This window comes from Oryx dammah, unplaced genomic scaffold (assembly GCF_014754425.2).
Source record: "Oryx dammah isolate SB20612 unplaced genomic scaffold, SCBI_Odam_1.1 HiC_scaffold_2, whole genome shotgun sequence".
Taxonomy (NCBI): Eukaryota; Metazoa; Chordata; class Mammalia; order Artiodactyla; family Bovidae; genus Oryx; species Oryx dammah.
In genome coordinates, this window is record NW_024070186.1 from 87892754 (window position 1) to 87913775 (window position 21022).

The window sequence follows — 21022 nt, forward strand, 5'->3', positions numbered from 1 at the left end:
TATGCCTTTTCCATGGTTCTGACTGGTCATATTGGATGGACTCCCCTTGCATATGCTTAACCTGAGGGCCAAGCTTAGTTCCTGTAGCTGATCTTTCCAGTCAGCACCTGACCCATCTCAAAGGACAAGCCTACTTTTTCCAACATAATTAGGCAGACCAGGCAACACCTGGGGCTTCCCAGACGGTGCCAGTGGTAAAGAATCTTCCTGCCAATGCAGAAGATGCCTGAGACAAGGGTTTGATCCCTGGGTCAGGAAGATTCCCTGGAGAAAGGCATGGCAATACACTCTAGCATTCTTGCCTATGGACAGAGGAGCCTGGCAGGCTACAGTCCATAGGGTCACAGAGTCGGACACAACTGAAGCAACTTAGCACAGCACACACAGAGCACACGAGGCCGAGTCTTGAAAGGTGACAGTACGGTCCATGCTAACCCTCCTGGAGGGGAGTGAGGCTTGGAAGTGTCCCATCACCACCACTACCATGATCACCACTGCTGCTGCAGAGGCCACCATTCACCAGGCACCTCCTAGGCACCAAATGCTCTCTTAGGCACATTCCATGTGTTATTTCTGACCCTCACATCAGTCTTCAGGGGAGGTATCACTGTCTCCATTTTAGAGATGACACTGAGTCTCAGGGAAATTGATTATCACAGGGTCCAAGGCCAACAAAAGGAAAGAACAGATTGACTGCAAATGCTACACTTTTCTTTACTATATTGTAAAAATTACAACTGAGAGGGAGGCCTCAAATAGGCTTGTGGAGCTATCAAGGGGGATGTGGTCTGAAAACAAGGAGGTTTTGTTAACGATAGCCTGACTTTAGCATAAGGTAAAAAGGAAGAGACAAAATAATATCCTGGACTGGGTCAAGTGCAGCCCACTTTTTGCTAGGAAATGGAAATGAAGACTCAGGACAGATACTGGCCAAGTTAATTGTTAAATAAGCCAAGCTCCAGCAGAGAGCATAGTGAGCTATCACCAACCGTGGGTACAGGTGTTTCAGATGAGGCAGAGGATAGGCAGAGAATAGTGAGAGGCAGTCATAGGATTCCACAGCCCTGGGGTCACACAAAACTTTTAGATAAGAAGATGTCCTAGAGGGTCATATAGGTGACCCTGAAATCCAAGGGAATTCTTAGACACAAGGCGGGAAGGAGTGGCACTCAGCAGTCCTGTGGCCACAGGCTAACACGTGGCTATCTGAGGGGTCACCCAGATCCATACACAGAAAGGACTAGGAACTGGTTCTGGGGTGGAACTGAGCACCCTGCCAGGTCTGATCCCAGAGACATCCAAAGCTTTGTGAATCAAGAGACTGCAGCAAAAGGGTTGAGAGCCAGGGCTCTGGAGTCAGACTACTGGGATTTGAATCCCAGTCCCATCACTTACTAGCTCTGCCAACTCGAGCTATTATTTTACTTCTTTGCCTTAGATTCCTTGTCTGTAAATGGGAATGTCAATACCTAGCTCATGGGATGTTATGAGAATGAAATGAACGGCGTCTGGCACATAGAAAGTACTCAGTGTTACTGTTATTATCATTGTTGTTGTTGTTAGTTACTTGGTTGTGTCTGACTCTTTGCAACCCCATGAACTGTAACCCACCAGGCTCCTCTGTCCATGTTATTATCTTTAGTACTGTTGTTATTAGGATCTCCTCAAAAGGGAGAAGGAAGAGGTAAGACTTGATGAGTACTCAAAGATGAACAGAAATTGGTCACGGTAGTTAAAGAGCCAGGAAGGATTAAAGAGGAGACTGCACTGAGACTTGGGAGCATGACCTGTTCAGTTAAAACCCTGAGATAGCAGAAGTATAGAGTGGGGTGGAGAGAGCACAGAAGGGATAAAAGGGAAAACCAGAGAAGTCAGCAGTCAGGTTCTAAAAGGTCTATAGTGTCAAGAGCTCGAGGGACTTTCTTGGAGTCTAGATGGTAAGAATCTCCCTGCCAATGCAGGGGACATGGGTTCAATCCCTGGTCCGGGAAGACCCCACATGCTGAGGGGCAACTAAGCCTGTGTGCCACAACTACTCTAGAGCCCGCACTCTGCAACAAGAGAAGCCACTGCAATGAAAAGCCCATGCGCTGCAACTAGAGAGTAGCCCCTACTTGCCACAACTAGAGAAATTCTGCACAGACAGAAAAGGGCCAAGCTGTCTTTTAAAAAAAAAGTTTGAACTTAATCCCAATGGGAAGATACCTATGAGTACTGTAACAAATGGAGTAACACAATGAGATGTGCATTTTAGGAAAACCACTCTGGTACCAATTTGTGAATGGATTTAAGGAGACCATGACTAGAGTCAGGGAAAACAGGAGAATACTGTAGTAATCCAATCAAGAGATAATGTGCCTCTGATCTAGGGCAGTGGTAAAGAAGATGGAAGAAAAGGACATTAAAGATATGCAGTCAGTAGGATTTTGTGAAGGATTCAGGAGTGAGAGTCAAGAACGACTCCTACATTTCTAGCTCAAGCAGCTGGATGGTTGGTGCTGTTCACTGGCACAGAGAACACAGGGGTAGGAGTACACCTGGAAGGAGTAGAAGATGCTCAAATAAATTTTGGACACATTAGGTTGGAGAACCCTCTGAAAAACTGAAGTGGAAATGTCCAGACGGCCAGTGGGTTTTCAAACAGGAAGCACAGGGTGAGACCAGAGACGAGACATGGATCTGGAAGCCATCAGAGCAGGGGGCCACCTGAGAGTGGGAAAGAGTATAAAATCATGCAGGCAGTGTAAAGGGAGAAGAGAAGGTCTAGGGAAGAAATCCTGGGGAAAAGGAGAAGAGCCTAAGAAGGGTCAGTAAGAAAGTCACGTGGACACCAAGAGATCTAGATGTCATGGAAGGCTGAAGATGAGGGAATTTAAAAAGTGGCTGACAGGGTCAAATGCTTCAGGAAGACCAATTAATATCTAAAAAGTATCCTTTGGATTTAACAAACAAAAAGAAATGTTCAGGTGGAGACTTTGGTAAGATTAACCTCTATTAGTTAGAGAGAACAGAAGCCCAATGGCAGAGGTCAAAGGGCATCTAGGAGGTAAGGAAGTAAGTGCCCATGCAGCTATAAACTGTTCTCTTAAGAACTTGGGCTTTCAAGGGAAGGAGAAATGGGAAGTAGGGTTTCTTTTTATTCATTTTTTTTTTTTTTAAGATGGGAAAAACTTGAGGATGTTTAAGGAAAAAAGAGTTGCCTCTAATGTAAAACCTCCCATGATAAGAAGCTCACTGCATCACAAGACATTTCATTCTGGTTTTGGATAGTGTATAAAAAAGTAATTGTGGGTTGGAAATGATACATGAGTTAAGCTAAAATTAGCTTTACAATACCTTTCACCCTATCTCTTCTACAGGAAGATTTCAACTATCAATCCTCCACCCACCCCAACCTTCCATAAAAAAATATTTACTCAAAATAATTGAATATAATTGAACATATAATTGAACATATCCAGTTATTTCAATGTCGCTATCTTGGCAGGCTTCCAACAATCACAGCACAGTTTGTCAATATCCTTTTGAAAATATATTTTCTAGAATTAGGCACAATATTCTTCTGTGATCTAAATAGTGCATAAAGAAATTCTTATTTCTCTGGTTTAGAGGTTATATTTTAATTTGCATCATCACTCAAACGTCTTTAATATTCCCCTTTAAGAGAAATGTCTAAACTCTTTCATCTAAAGGTCAAGGTTCTTGAGAGTCTTTCAAGCTTTTCTAAAATGATCCTCTCTCTATATTGTATTAATAGAACACTTTGCTCTCATCAACTTATTAATGTTTTATTTACAGTGTCACAATTTACAGAAGATGCCAGGAAATTTGAGGGCTCTCATAACCACTATAGTTCTCCCTGAGCCAGAACTGAAATCATATCAGACATTCCTATATCCTCTATCTAATGGAGGAGACTATGGTCCTCTCGAGTCACAAGCATGGCTTTCTCTTTGCTCTCCTTTAATCTCTATTATTTCTTCAGACTGTTTACTACCTTCAGGCGTGTAGATCTCATATAGATAAGAACATTTCTAGTATATCCTTAGCCCTCCTATGAAAAGAGTCTAAACAGAAAACCTTATACAATTGCCATTTTTTACTTATGCTTAATACCCTAAAGTCTCAGGAATATTTACATTTATCTTGTGTTAAAGTCTAAGTACCTTACTTATTACACATGCCTTTTGTTGATATATGGATAAGAGAGACTACAAATATTGTTTACAATCTGTACTTTTGCTATTTTTTCTAACTTAAGTTGACCTAAGGGCATTTCCTTCAGAAAATGCTTCTTTCTGTGTCACCTGTGGGCCTCACATATCTGGTTTTGGCTTTACTGGGGTAATTTTCTCCTTCAATTTCAAAATTCACTTAAATCCTTCTAGACAGATCAACGAGGTTTCCTGCCAAAGCACATCCTTCTCAATCTTTACAAGATGCACTCTGCCCCTTGCCAGAAGTCCATCATCCTGGCTTTGCAGGATATCGTCCAAAAGACTTTTTAAAACATCATTTACACAGGAAATCATTTGTTTCTCAGCCTCCCTTCTTTCTCATAGTCACTACCATCATACAGAACAAGAGACAGAAACACCACTTGTGCTTCTGAATCTCTCAGTGCGCCACCCAGAACTTTAGCCATTGAGAATGGACTCCCAGTTCTTCTGAGTTTGCTGTCTGTTCCACACAGGAAGCAGCAAAAGTGGTGGCGGGGGTGGTGGGCAATTCATAGTCTTGATAAGAAGTTCTTGGCAGGCCCTATATAATATCTTGGACATTGGCTCCGACCTCCTCTCAATTTTCCACATCAAGTCTATAGAACATGACCTTAAAAACCCTTGTTTGGGAATTATCCACTATATAAAATATCTTTCTTCTTCCTGACAGTGGTCACAAGACCCCTCCCATCAGCTCATGCCAGTAACTTCTCCCTAGTGAGAGAAGGAGAAAGAGGAATGTACTGAGTCCACCCCAATGGGAAGAGTGCCAGGCAAGCTCCAAAGGGTAAGACTGTCCCTCATTTCTCTGCTGTTTCACATTCTTCCACTTGCCCACTTCATGACATTAATTTATCAGCATTTTCCTGGCTTTCTCACCATTTTTTCCATCCTGCCTAAGAAGCTTTCATCATCTCTGAGAAACTGGAGTGTGAAAAAGTATCTACTTAATCTCTCCCCGCTTTTCCTTCTGCTTGCATTTACAGCTGCTATAACTGGTTACCATCTCAGGCATGACAAGAAAGATGGAACTTACTCCAAAGGTCACCACACTACCGCTAGGCAGGCATACTTTTTGGATCATCAAATGAACTCAGGCTTTATCTTGGTTTCACTAGATGTACTCCTTGAAAACCCTAAAAGAGTAAAGGTTACGTCCCCTCTCTTACTGCAGGACTTCTTAGAGGGTTAGAATACTCTGGCTGCATGTTTTTCATTAGATTGTGAGTTCTGCAAGACAGAAACTATGCATTTGTTTCATTTCCTATAGGGACCTACACAGAGACTTCATGGGACAGGGAGACTGAATTGTCCAATTCTGTGGACTTAGGCTATCCATCTCTAAGAATTATCCTGTTCTACTCACCATACTACTCTGGCAAGTTAGCTGATTATACTTTGAATATCCTTTAGGGGCAAGGTCATTAGTAGGTCCACTAAAATGTTTCTCTTCCATTTTTTTTTGCCTATTTTTGACCCCAAGACTCAGAATGAGGTTTTTTAAAAATGTATTCAAGGTTGAGGAAAAGCAAGGATCAGCTAGAGAAATAAATACCTAATTGTGACTGTGTTTTTAATATTTCTTTAACTCTTTTTTTGAATGGTCTGTTCTTTCAAAAATGTCACACTAGTGCTTAGCTACTTAAATGTGACTTGTGGCTTTGAGATTTTAAAAAATATGTATTTGAATGTAAATGCTTGCTAATTTTTGACTAAACCAGCTTACAGAGAATCTGGCATTTCAGATAATGAGGTCATAAAGCAGACCATTAACAGAGTGGGCACAACTGTTCTCTAAACCACAAGTATTTGAATACTCCCCTACTGAGTTACAGAAAATATCTCAGGACAAAATGGCAGCACCATTGCCCATTCTACCTCCTGAGCAGATATGGACGCATATGTCCCCTGACAACTATGCTTTTATGGGCAGCAATTCCATTTCTATGTTCATTTATACCGCCAGTGACATTTAACATGCAACACACACACACACACATTATATATATATATATACACACACATATATATACACACACATATACACACACACACACACACACACACACATATATACACACATATATATAATGTGTGTGTGTATGTATGTAGTAAGTGTCTTTAAAAATCTGATTTACTCTATCGCCTGAGCCATTTGATAAGTTTATGGGCAACTTGAGTCAAGTATCTGTCTGGACCAGAAGGGGTCTCCTGGTTCCCAGCTCTTCTATTTGAGCATGGACAATCTCAGCAGCTTAGACTAGAAAGGCCTGCAGAGACAGCTGTTGGTGAGCCCCCTGGCCTTGACCCCTCACCATCTGCCTGTCAGGTTGTCATGACTGAGGCTCCCTTACTCACGCAGCTCAGCTTCTACGTAGGCTGTTGAAAGAGTGCCATCTGCAGGATGAAGGAGGACTCATAAATACTTAATTCATTTCCTTCAAATGAATTAAAACGTGTTCAAAGGTAATCAACACAAGATTTAAGTTAAGTTTAATGACAGATAATGAATTGCTAAATTCATTCTTCACAGGTATAATTTCTATTTATTTTAATGACTGGCTTAAGTATCTTTACCTCAAAGAGTAACAAGCAGTGAGAATCAAAGGTACATCTACTATCCCACGAGTGGAGAAGTGTTGGTTCAGGGACTTTGTGCTGCCCTAGACCTGTCCCCATGGGTAGCCATTTCTCTGCATTTCCAGGCACCGTGACAGATGAGACAGCTCTTTTCCTGCTTTGATTTGAGACAGGTTTTAAACTTGAATGCAGAAAATGGGAGCTCAGAATTCCCTTGTCATATCAGCCTTGGGTCAAAAGAATCATAAAATCATGAAGCTGAAAGAGGTTTCTGCACTCAGTCATGACCCTCTGTAGTGCAGGCTCACGACCCTCTGTAGTGCAGGTTCACGACCCTCTGTAGTGCTGCTGACCAGTGGCCCCCAGCCTCTGACTTCATACCATGTGTGATGCCCTTTGTGACTGTCTCATAACCAGCAGCCCATAACAACCAGCTCAGGTTTCTAATGCTTTCACTGATTGGCACTGATCTCTAACTCAGAAATTATCTAATTCTGGGTCAAATCCACTTCTTTCCTCCCAGTGGCCCTCACCTAGTTGAAAGCAGAAGCAAGAAAGACAGAGCCCTTTCCTGCCTGGATCACCTCCTTTCTCATCACTTGAGCATGATGGTCACACAACACAGGACAAAGCAGAGCTGAGGCAGCTGGCTACTGACCGTCCATCCACCTGCCTTCACTGTGGGCAGGGGTGGTTTTCCTATGTGGACTACCAATTCTAGGATGCTAGGCAGCTCCACTGCCCACTCCCTTCCCCAGAATGGGGACAGGGAACAAGACACGAATAAGGATTCATTCCCAGAACATGAGACCCAGCTCTAGAGGTCTATTTACAGGGAGTGATGTGGTGACTGCACCTGCGTGTACGCGTTTCCTCTGTGGCCCACATCCCCTGTGCCCCTTTCTGGAGGAAACACTCCTCCTAAAAGCAGGAGGCTTTTGGAAGGTACGACACTCTCTTCTCTCCTAAAGTCACAGTCTAATCAGGAAGCAGAAGCAGGGAGAGGTGGGTTATATCAAGAGATTACTTGCTGGCTGGACAGGGAAAAGTAATACCTGTGACAGGGGAAGCCTCCCCACTCTTATTTTCTCTCTGACCTGTACTTTACATGAGCAAACTGGCAATGGATTTTACACCCAATTCCTCTACCTCAGTAAGGAAGAACAGCATGGGGTTAGGGTTACTATCCTGTACTGATACCCTTCCCAGCTACCTCTTCCCTGCCTTAGTTTTTCTATGGCAACTGTTCACAGTTGACAAATATTTATTTACCATTCATCTAGTGATCCAAAACAAGGATCTCCTTGCATCAGGCAGGAAGGCAGCCCAGAATGCCCCACCAAACACCAAAGCCACAGCCCTGGTCTCCCTCTCTGGGATCCAAACACATACAACCATTCACAGCATCTCACCTGAGCCACCTCTTCGAAGTCATCGTGCCTCTTCTGCAGGGCCCGAGCTCGGTGCAGAGACTTCCCGACCCCTGTGTGCTTGCTGAGAAAGGCCTCGCCGTGGTTTTCAATCCAATCTAACACCTAGTCAGAGAAGGAAGACAGAAACAATGACTTCTCGGCAAAAGGAAAGACATGTGACAACGTGTGTGACCACTAGGCTATCAGAGTCCCATCCCAATTAGAAAGTGGCAGTCCAGGTGGAAATGTTCAATCCATGATAGACACAGGGATTTCATTACTGTCACTGGCAATATAATAATCCCACCCTTAACTAAGTTCAGTTCTTCCTCTTTGATCTCCAGAATACCTTCTCATTACTTATTCAGTTTTCTCAGCCTTAATAAGCCCATTATTTTAAACAAGCTACATAGACCGCCAGACACAGTTTAACCCTCTCACAACTTTGACTCCAACCACAAAGTCAGACACATTTGCAGGAAATTAGGCAGTAATCCCTGGGTCAGAAAGATCCCCCTGGAGTAGGAAACAGTAACCCACTCCAGTATTCTTGCCTGGAAAATTCTATAGACAAAGGTGCCTGCCAGACTACAGTCCATGGGGTCACGAAAGAGTTAGACATCAATGAACCACTGAGCGCACACACAGGCAAGTGCCAGGTCAGGGCAGCTCCTTGGCTCTCACTCCACCACAAAAGTGCTCATGGAAGTGGTACTAAGTCCTGGGGACCCTGCCTCATTGCTCTCCTGAGACTCCCTCCTAATTCTGGGGGTAAAGTCCAGAGTAGCCAATCCCCACCTGGAACTGTACCAAAGATAGCCAATCACCAGGACAACTGTGTTCTCTGGCTTCTTTTCATCTTTCTCCTCAATCAGCATCAACCAATCAACCAAATAAAGGTCTTTCGCATCGCTGATGCTCTTGGGTAGCAGCAGAGACTCCATGTTCTCCAGACCTAAGGGTCTAGTGATTGGCCTTAAGACATTTTCCCTGGAGTTGAGGGCAGCTGACAAAGAGGTGACTGAAGCAGTAGAGGGATGGGTGAGGGAATGCTGAGAAGGTGAGAAACTATGTTATCCTGAGGGTCACTTGACAGGAGGAGTGGGTGCCCCTTAGTAAAACCCCTGAAATACAGGCAGGATCAAAGCCTGGAGTCCCTTTTGCATTTGTCCACATCAGTTCAGTTCAGTTCAGTCACTCAGTCGTGGCCACCTCTTTGTGACCCCATGAATCGCAGCATGCCAGGCCTCCGTAACAAAAATGTGGGTCTCCCAGGGAGAAGGGAAGCAGTTCATCTGGGCTCTGAGAAGTTGGCACTCAATAAATCAAATGGCCACAATTAAATCAGAATTGCAGGGCAGACACACCTGTTGCAGATCCTGCCAAGATTCAACTAATTTGATTCTACTCCTACTACAGTAAACTTCAACTAAACATTTGATTAATGAGGTACTAGTTTTCCCAGATTTTAGAAGGACTTTTGGGAAAATGATTCAGGTGGACTAGGCCTGTTTAAAAGGGTACTTTAATTCTGTTTCTTTTACAGATTGTCCTGTGGTAAGCAGAGAGACCAAATCATTGCCTGGATTGCAGGCATGGGAGTTCTGGTTCTACAGAATCTAGCCTTTGGCTTCACATCCTCTGACATTTGAGATAAATTAATGCTGCAATTGCACGAAGTATGGAAACTTTCAATATCATAAAGTGGCAATATCATAAAGTCATACCAAGATGGTATTAGAGAAAAGTGCATATAAATATAAAAATGAGGTTTAACGAAAGTACATGGTACAAAGCCAAGTCAGGTAATCACCCATGAAAATAAAGGGGAAAAAAGCCTTTTCAAAAATGACTTTATCTAAACATTTAGTGTAAAGAGCGTAAACATTTTTTCAAAAAGAATTTATATATAACACAGGAAACTATATTCAATATCTTATAATAATCAATAATGGAAATGAATCTGAAAATATATATGTATAAAACTGAATCACTTTGCTGTACACCTGACTCTAACACAATATTGCAAATCAACTATACTTCAATCAAAAAGATTTTAAACACTAACAAAAATCTGACAATACTTTTTAATATTCTGGAGGCACATCTGCAGAAAGAAATTGCAATAGTAAGTGAACTGAATTTTTACCTTTTGCAAACACTGAAAGGCAGCACTGAAAGGAACTTTAAATATCCCTTTCTCAGAATAAGGAAGAGCCTAGTTTTCTTTTGAGTTACTTATGGTGATGTTTCAGCAAAAAAAATCAGGAGAGTGCATTTTTACTTGACTTACCACAATTTGATCCCACAGTTCTGTACAGTAAAGGGGATAATGGGTATTAGCATGCAAAGTCAAAGATAAACATTTCTAGTCACAAATTTTCCCATATATTGTGCACCATGGATGGTGTAACTTTATACTTTTTATGCATATTTAAACTTTCATTAATCCCCTTTTGAGAATGAACTGAAGCTTGGAGATAATTTTTATATACAAAAGAGCTGTCTTGTAGCTTTTCTTGAGTGCTTGGAATTTATGACGTATTTTTCAGATTATAATTTAAAAAAAAAATCATTTTGAGTAGTTAAGTGTGACCTACTTCTCTGGCAGTTTTTTCATGAATCTTATTTTGTTCCTTTTCATTTTCAATCTTTAAAATTTCAATCTATTTCATTTTCAATAAATATTCTAAATAAGATTCTAAAGCCAGTTTGTTTCCTGTTTCAGTTATTTTGCTTTTTTTAAAATGTCAATTCATTTTCCCTTAGTGACACCTAGTTTACTTAATTAGCTCAAATTTAACCACTTAAAAGTCTATTTCATATTTAACGGGCTTTTACTTAGTTTAAACATAACTTTGCTCTGTGATGTTACATTGTCTCCATTTAGTCTAACTTCTTTCATTAGAACTGGAGCTGTGGGGAAAACAGTGTAACCTCACTGCGGATTCAGGGACTGCAGGGAAATCAGTTTAACAAATATAAAAGCAAAAGCTTTAGGAAGGGAATAAAATTACTTTAGTAATACATAGAGACTGAAAAAGTACCTGAGGACAGATAAATGTAATCAATGAATTGTTCAAAATGATAATTTCTGACGATTTTGTTTCAGACAGTTCATAAGCTCTCTTGACCTTTGATTTCATGGTCCCCAACCCTGGTGATACAGGGTTCTAACATGGACTGCATAGCAGAGAAATGTGCTTGTGAGCAGACACCAGCAGTGCCTGGCAATTAGTGACACACTGTAAATTAATGTGCAGCATCGGAAGTCTAGTGAGACCCAGAACCTGAACATCACTGGCTGAAGAATAAATTGAGTTTCTAGCCTCACCCTGGACCCTATCAAAGTGTAAGCACCCATCAAGGTATCCCTTATTTGTGCCCATTTATTTAATTTCTCTCATCTACAAGATCCTACTTAAAACAGTCAATTATCAGTTATAGTTAGGATAGTACAGGATGATAGGTAACGATACTATTGATGGTTTTGAATTGGTATTTAAGTGTTTCCAACAATAGGAGGTTTCCCTTTTATTTTCTGTCTGAAGGAAGGGTCTTCTGGATGCAGAGAAGCATGTGTGGGATATGGTTATTCACATACTCTAATAAATATATATTGTTAGTCTCATGGTGGCCTAGTGTCAGGCCAGAGGATGGCCCAAGGTGCAGGATTAAACAAGGCAGGGCTGGCCCTGACTCTCGGAACTCAGTCTAGGTGGGTAATGAGCACTAGAAATGAAACCACACAATTCGTCATTAATTGCAAGGGTGAAAAGTGCCAACAGTCAGGGAAGCTCACTCTGAAGAAATGAGGTTTAGCTGAGACCTGAGACATAGTAGGACTTAACCAAGTTAGCAGCTGCAAAGATGCTGAAGCAGGCTTTAGTAGGAAATGTGCCCAGAGAAGGCAGGTATCAGATAGAGCTAAGCCTTGGTGGGCTGAGCTCCACTCCAGTGTTTGGCCTAAGAGCCACTGAAGGGCTAAAGGAGAAGAACGACACCATCAGATTTGATTGACTGAAAAATTATTGCTCTCACTGCTTTGTGGAGAATCGACTGGATGAAGGCAGGAACACGGGTAGGAAAACAGGAAGTTCCTACAGAAATCCTGACAAGGGGCAACAGCTCAGATGAGGCCAATGGCAGTGTCTGTGAGGAGGCAGGTTTGAGTAATATTTAGGGGACAGAATGGCTAGGATTTGGTGACTGGGCATGGGGGTGATGAAGAAGCAGGTGGAAGGTTAATCCCTCCAGGAGAAAGGCTTGAAAAGCTGGGTGGAAGAGGAACTTGTCACTGGTGCAGAAGCAAGTGAGTCACAAGGGATAGCAGATGACAGGCTTTTTCATGCTTTCTTTCAATTTTCATACTCACATTCTGGTCTTGATAAATGACAGGTGTGTGAATGAACTTGAGTGGGAAGTAGCACCCAATGATAGTTCTCAGTCTGATTCTGGCAAGATGTGCCTTTAATTTCAAAGGAGTAATTTTATACACGAAGGTTTAAAAATAAATTATAAATTATTAATATAGCTGGATCCCAGTGATAAAAAAAATTAGGGATATGAAATCCATCTGAAGAATTATAAATTTAGGCTTATGTTGAATTAACCCTTGCACTCCTGAAGGCATTTCACTGGGGTATAATTTTTGGTAGTGGTGGTTTAGCCACTAAGCTGTGTCCAACTCTTGCGACCCCATGGACTGTAGCCCACCAGGCTCCTCTGTCCATTGGATTCTCCAGGCAAGAATACTGGAGTGGGTTGCCATTTCCTTCTCCAGGGGATCTTCCCCACCGAGGAATCGAACCCAGGTCTCCTGCATTGCAGGCAGATGATTTACCAACTGAGCTATGAGGGAAGCGTTAACATGACATGTGAAGTCCTCTGTAGCCAGCCCCACCCACCCCAAACCCCACCTCCAACGAATTCCTGTCCCACCTCTCAATATCCCCCAAACTGCTTGTTACCTTCTGAGTTTTGTTCTTTGGTTTTTTCACTTCACATGGAATGTCTCTTTTTCTCCCTGTATCTACTTCCCAGGCTCCTTCGTATTTATCTTTTAAGCACCATCTCAAAATCTCTAGCTTTGAAAAGTCTTTTCTAACAGCTCACTCAGGCTGGGGGCGGTATCACTCTTCTCTGCTCTGTTCAAACTACAATTATTGCCCGCAGGCTGATCTCTTCCACTAGACTCTGACCTCTCTGTGATTCCTGGACATAGCGTGGTACTTGGCAGAGGGGTTTGTTAAGACATGCTGAAGTCAACTCAAACTCATCCTCTCAACATATGACTCTGAATGCCTTTAGCTCCATACTCCTTAGACAGGACCCTCCCTTTCAGTACCTCTCACAGCCTACATTCACAGTTCTCCCTTTGCGTGTACCCTCCCTCTGCACTGTCTCACTCGGCAGGTCATTCCGAAGAAGTACGAGGTTTTCACCACTGTGTGCTACCCTTTCATCACTTCCCTGCCCCCAGTATGCCCATCAGCCTTGCACACGCAGGAGATACTCAGTGAACACTTACACACATGAACTGTCAACTGCAAGCCTGGCTGCCTGCTGTCTCGGGGAAAGCTGTGCCAACCCATTCAGCCGGAGGCCTGTTCTTCGCCCTGTCACTGGGGACAGTAGTCCTGGTCAGCCCAGGACTCCTCACCACAACAGCAGGCAGGTAATCTTGCAAGCCACTTGTAAGGTTCTTCCTCCTTTCTCATGCCCCAACTTTCCCCAACTTTTCCACCAGAATTAGTCCTTTCCCAGAACAGCCTTTTCCAAGGGAGACACTCACATCCTGAACTGGATTTAGGAGCCAATCTAACAGCCATTATGTATAATTCCCTAATCACCCCCTTTCTTCCTCATCTAATTGTGTTTATTCCAACCAGTATACAATCAAGACTCTGTTTTTCAGGGGAGGAGACAGTTATTTCTAGCTGCTAAGGAGAACAGAAAAGTCCTTTTGAAGGAAGTATTGATATTTTCTGAACAGTGGGCATGAATGCAACCAAGTTAATGGGAGAAGATCAAAGGCGTAGCTGCTTTCTGTCCTGGGACTCTGATTTTTTTGATTCTTCTAATATGATAGAATCTTAATGTTGGAGAAGAAGATAGCAACTCACTCCAGTATCATTGCCTGGAAAATTGCATGGATAGAGGAGCCTGGCAGGCTACAGTCCAGGCAGTCACAAAGAGTTGGACACAACTGAGCAACTTCACTTTCACTTAACACTGGAGAAGAACTCCAACTTAAAATGCAGGAGGACCCTGCATTTTAAGACAACTACCTTTGAACAAAGTTTTAAGTTGGTGTCTAAGCTCTGTTTACCTGTGAGTGGTTTATGTGGCTAAAGCATCATTAAAATGTGCACCATAATAAATTAAGGGCATCATAACTTACAGAGGAACCTAGGTTCTTCTCCCTTCTCCCCTGATTCACCATGGAACTCTGACCATTCTCCTGTTTTCATGAATGCATCTAGCTCATTCTGGCCCCAAGGACTGTGTAGGTTCCATTTCACATACTTGGAACCTTTTCTTTTTTTTTTTTTTTTTGCTGTTTTCTTTATTTATTTTACTTTACAATACTGTATTGGTTTTGCCATACATCAACATGAATCTGCCACAGGTGTACATGAGTTCCCAATCCTGAACTCCCCTCCCACCTCCCTAGGATGCTTGGAACCTTTTCTTAAACACATTCCATGGCTTATTCATTTAGCTCACTGGCTATCACATAGCACCTATGACCTATTTGTTTCTTTGCAGTAGTGTTTTTCTCTACTTCCTAAATATAAGCCCCACATGGGCAGGGGCTTTGTTTGGTTTACTGCTAAGTGCTCAAAGAACATCAGCTGAATAAATTAGTGAATTAACCAATGTGATGTGAGAACTTTCTGTGTGATGAAGGGCAAAACCATGAAAGGAAATGAAGATGTTTAGCAAACAGTTGTGAAATCACAATTCCAACTCTCTGATTCCCTCCCTGGCTCTCTCTGATCAGTCATCTTATTTGAAATATGTTATTATTTGTGTCATAATCTGACCCCTGATAAAATAGGCAAGATGTTTTACATAAAGTGAAGAACTGCCCCACTCAGCTCCTACCTCCCAGCCCCACCCCTCAACTCTGTAGAAGCCATTATTCTGAGCTCAGGAAGGAGAGCTGACACGTCATCACGTGTCAACAATACATTTTGTCCTGTTAAAGGCTCCAGTACACATGATGTGTGAGAGTACCCAGGACAGCCCACCAAATCATTATTTCTGCTTCCTTACACAGCACACTGCATGTTAGTTCTAAAGGGAAATGGCTCATCCTTTGCCAGCACCACCCTGCTCCCCATTGGCTGTGACTGGAGAGCATGTGGGCAACACTTGAAATGCCCAATTATCAGCAGTTATCAGTTATCAGCAATTCATTTTCTGTCTCATCTTTGGAACAAGTATGGTCAAAATAAATGTCTTGCTATGGCAGGGAAAGCGGTCTTTTTTCCAAGCGGGCTCAGCTGAAACTCATTAGCAGGTGAACAGATTCTCTTCTCCTGAGAACCATGGTCCTGTCTCCTGACACATGTGATGCCAGGTGGAGGCCAGCTAGGAGACCAGCAGTCTTCCTCCCTTGCCCCTCCACTCTGGCCAGCCCAACAGGCTGGGGTGACTGGAACTCGTCTTTGTCCTTGGCAGCTCCCTGAGAGCATCTCCTCACTACGGTGCCTTGATTCCTGTTTATGGTATCACCACACTTTTCATCACTAAGGACTGAATCTCTCAAGTCAGAGGCTCTCAAACTTTAGAATGCTTCAGAATCACCTGGGGTTCTTTCTAAAACACAGGCACCATGTTATCCACAGATTCTGAACTAAATAGTGTGGAAGAGGACCAGATAATCTGTTTTTAACAAGCCCCAACTCTGCCCAGATGATCTTAATGCCAGAGATCTGAAACCCTGGCAAGTCCGCCCCTAAACCGAGTTTTTAACTTCTCTATCCAAAACTGTATTCCTTTTATTATCCCACCCCTGTTCCTCTCAGGATTGAGGAACATCAAAGAAAAGGGGGAACTGAAACAAGTAGGATCTTCGAGGCCCTTTCAGGTGCAAAAGCCTCTCCATGTCCCCAGTTCTTGTTTGGCCTTCCTCAAGTTTCAAAGAGGAGGCTCATGTAGTTAATGATTAGAACAGAGCCACAGGACTCCCAGTTCCTCCTGAAGGGATACAGATAACAATCTGGTGCAGATCTTTGAGTTGTTCTGCAGAAACTAAGACCACCCCCATCCCCACCCCCCATCCAGAGGAGGGTGGTGATTACATGCTGACCACAAGCAGTAGATCCCAGACTGGATGGAAATAGAAGGTTGATAGTTAAGATTCTCGAAACATCACCCTGTTACCTCACCATCAACCAATCAGAAGAATGTCCATGAACTAATCACATACCTTGTGTGTGTATCCCCAATGTTGCCTTGAAAAACCCTTCCCTGAAAACTAATAAGGAGTTCAGGTCTTTTGAGCACCAGCTTCCTGTTTTCCTTGCTGGTCACTCTGCAATAAATACTGTACTTTCCTTCTCTAGGACTTGATGTCAGTACATTGGCTTTGCTCTATGTTGGACAAGTGGACCTGAGTTGGGTTCTTTAACTTGTCCAAGAACCACACTTGGAAAAATACAGTTCCATATTCATACCTGACACTTCCTTTGCTTTCTATAACAAAATGGACAGCAATTTTCAGTGATGCTTTTTCATAAATACTCTTATATCCACCCTTGTTCCGATCACTTCAGTCAATGACTGTGATCCTACAATCTTCCCACTCCAACTCAGTCCTCTGCTAGCACAAAATTCCTCATTCCTTCACTCTGATAGCATGTTTTCTCTGGTCAGAATCTTTTCTAGCTCTCCACTAGTTACAAGATGTGAATCTTTTATCCTTTAGCCTGGTATTCAAAGCTCCAGACATAGCACATTGAGGTCAAGGACACGCTGAGTACATGTTTATCAGAAATGTCCTTGGATGGTGGCTGCCCTGTTGTTCAGTCACTAAGCCCTGTCTGACACTTTGCAACCCCATGAACTGCAGCATGCCAGGCTTCCCTTCCTTTGATATTTCCCAGAATTTGCTCAAATTCATGTTGAGTCAGTGAAGCCATCCAGCTATCTCATCCTCTGTCATTCCCTTCTCCTTCTGCTCTCAATCTTTCCCAGCATTAGGGACTTTTCCAGTGAATCATCTGTGCACATCAGATGACCAAAATACTGGAGCTTCAGCTTCAGCATCAGTCCTCCCAATGAATATTTAGGATTGATTCCCTTTACAATTGTCTGGTTTGATCTCCTTGCTGTCCAAGGGACTCTGAAGAGTCTTCTCCAGTACCACAATTCAAAAGCATCAATTCTTCAGCATTCAGCCTTCTCTTGGAGAAGGAAATGGCAATCCACTCCAGTATTCTTGCCTGGAGAATTCCACAGACAGAGGAGCCTGGCAGGCTGCAGTCCATGGAGTCACAGAGTCGGACACGCCTGAGTGACTAACACACACACACACACACACACACACACACACACACACAGCTTTCTTTATGGTCCAACTCTCACACCTGTACATGACTACTGGAAAAACCGTAGCATTGACTATATGGACCTTTGTCGGTAAAGTGATGTCTCTGTTTTTTAATAAGCTGTCTAGGTTTGTTATAGCTTTTCTTGCAAGGAGCAAGCGTCTTAATTTCACGGCTGCAGTTACTGCCCATCCACAGTGATTTTGGAGCCCAAGAAAATAAAATCTGCCACTGTTTCCACTTTTTCCCCACATATTTGCCATGAAGTGATAGAACTAGATGTCATGATCTTGGTTTTTTTGAATGTTGTTTAGTCACTTGTTAACAATAAAAGGGGAACTGAGGACATTAAAGGTGTTTAAAATTATGGTGGCTCAAGAAAGCCCCGAGGCTCAGTAACTTTTGGGGAGGGACTTCTTCTCACTGCTTCTCAGGACCCACCAGCTTCCCACACTTGCCAGAGGGAGGGACCCAAATCCTTCCTTGGAAGGTGTTCATCACAGAATGACCACTGTTCAGTCAGAACAGAAAATCAAAGTAAGCACCAAGGGAGAAGACCACGACAGGGAAAGGAACAGAAGGTGGAAAGCAGGACAGAGAGGAAGGAGGGTGAGGTGTAGAGTGTAAGGGGTACTAAGGGTCCATGAAATTCCAGGCAGGAGGGTCTGAGCACATCAGAGGCAGGCCTCCAAGGCCCACTTCCCAGCCCTGCTAATTCTAGCTGGAGAGTACATGGAGAAGACTGGAACATATCCTTTGGTACCAGCCTCCTCCCACAGGGAGAGGAATAGAGTGCCCCCTCTAAGATCAGTGACACCAAAGAGTCAGATGAGAAAGCTTCCTCATCCCCACTCCAATCAGAAAGCAACGCTGACTGGTGGAGCCCTCTGTTTCTCCCCTCTCTGCTTCCCCCAGTTCAGCCAAGCCCAAACCTGCTCACTTTCTGGACACCCACCCTGCCCAAAGAATCATCTGTTGTCTACTTGAACATATTTGAATGACTGGATTATCACCGTCAAAATTTAATTGAGAGTTTTAATACTGCTAAATACTACCATGGGCAAATGGAAATTATTCAAGATACTCAAAACCACCAACAAAGAAAACCACCAACAATGGTGAGGTAATGTAATTATGGTTGTGAAAAACAAGTGAGAATGGGTAGGGCTTGTTTTAGGGGCATTGTGTTAGAGATAAATAGCCATAGCAGGCCATTTTATAATGATGGAGCGGGTGGAAAAGAGCGTTTGAGTGTGAGTGTGATTGCCTGTGTGGGTCTTACTGGACAGGCAGTTTGGGAACGAATCTCATCTGTCAGCAGTTATGCAACCTTGGGCAAGTCTCATCATTGGGACCAAATAATCTATCTAGGCCCTTTGAGCAATGACATTCCAGCACTAACTTATAAACCCCTCAAGGGCAGGGGCTGTGTCTCTCTGCATTCCCATCACCTAGCATAGTGCCCAGGGCACAGCAGAGAGGCTAAGAGCATGAACTTAGAAATTTGGTGAAAGTGGGTTTAAATCCTTCCTCTGCCACTAGCTATGTGACCTTGTACAAGTTTACTTAACCTTTTAAGCCTCAATTTCCTTATCAGTAAGATGAAGACCAAACTATCACCTGCTTTACAGTGTTGGAAGATTAAATAAGATAAGTGAAGTGATTAGATATTCAATTGCTCATAAAGATGAATCATGAGCTATGAATAATAAAACGTTTATAGACACATTTAATCTCAGGAAAAAAAATCTCAGGGCTGGAAGCTCCTCCCTGACATACCCACCAAGTACCACCAGTTGGCATTTCAGATTTTTGAGAATGATTCCTGCTGTGTGTGTTCCCCCATCTACCTGGGACTATGTATGCCGTGGGTGAGCATTTTCCTTCTCAGAAGCTTTAATCCTTCCTTTTTATAAGAAGGGTTCATTTCTAGACCCATCATCATTCCAGTCATTTTTTCCTAAGCATGCAATTTGTAACATAAAGTGCTCACCTTTTATTATGCAAAGCTGTTAATTGGATTATACAATGCCCAAACTGGTTTAGTATGATTAAGGGGCTTCAGTCACTATAGCTTGTAAAAGATCTACTATCTGGAGACTGAAAAAATTACCATCAAATCCTTTTTACACATTGTTTGGCAGGCAAGAACTGACACAGTAAAAGCTATAGCTTTCCATATGAGGCTTCAGTAAAAACTGAGAGAAACAGGTGAGATTCCTTTGTAGTACAGAACTATGGATTTTAATATTAATGCATTCATTCAGAATGGAAAGTCACTGAGCCAGAAAATTCTGTCATCACTGCCTCTCCCAAAGCTCCCTTTTGGACTTAAAAGCAAAACACATTGTTCTTAAGGGAGGGCACTGGAACCTCAAACAGGTCATGTCCCCGCCCTAGACCACTCCTAACCCTTCCAGCCTGACCTCCTGCTATCACTGCCAAGAGCAGGCACCCAGTTAGATTTCCTCTTCCTGTCCCCTGGCTGTAACTCTTAGCTCTCCGCTTCCTGGCTATCCCCAGGAATACCATCCCCAGATCCTCTGCCTGAGCTCCAAGTTCAGTTCAGTTCAGTCGCTCAGTCGTGTCCGACTCTTTGCGACTCCATGAATCGCAGCACGCCAGGCCTCCCTGTCCATCACCATCTCCCGGAGTTCACTCAGATTCACGTCCATTAATCAGTGATGCCATCCAGCCATCTCATCCTCTGTCGTCCCCTTCTCCTCCTGCCCCCAATCCGTCCCAGCATCAGAGTCTTTTCCAATGAGTCAACTCTTCGCATGAGGTGGCCAAAGTATTGGAGTTTCAGCTTTAGCAGCATTCCTTCCAAAGAAATCCCAGGGTTGATCTCCTTTAGAATGGACTGGTTGGATCTCCTTGCAGTCCAAGGGACTCTCAAGAATCTTCTCCAACACCACAGTTTAAAAGCATCAATTCTTCGGCCCTCAGCCTTCTTTATAGTCCAACTCTCACATCCGTACATGACCACTGGAAAAACTATAGCCTTCACTAGATGGACCTTAGTCGACAAAGTAATGTCTCTGCTTTTGAATATGCTATCTAGGTTGGCCATAACTTTTCTTCCAAGGAGTAAGCATCTTTTAATTTCATGGCTGCAGTCACCATCTGCAGTATTTTGGAGCCCAAAAAAATAAAGGCTGACACTGTTTCCGCTGTTTCTCCATCTATTTCCCATGAAGTGATGGGACCGGATGCCATGATCTTCGTTTTCTGAATGTTGAGCTTTAAG

The 21022-nt window shown here is 43.0% G+C and overlaps 1 protein-coding gene across 2 annotated transcripts in view; it reads right to left on the reverse strand.

Annotated features, from left to right (window-relative positions):
* The window catches only part of LOC120870552 (kalirin), a 522430-nt gene that overhangs the window by 175478 nt on the left and 325930 nt on the right, over positions 1-21022 (reverse strand). For both annotated transcript variants that reach the window (XM_040250305.1, XM_040250297.1), the window contains exon 10: positions 8213-8335. In XM_040250305.1, coding sequence (XP_040106239.1) covers positions 8213-8335 — 123 coding nt within the window. The remainder of the gene's footprint in view (positions 1-8212; positions 8336-21022) is intronic.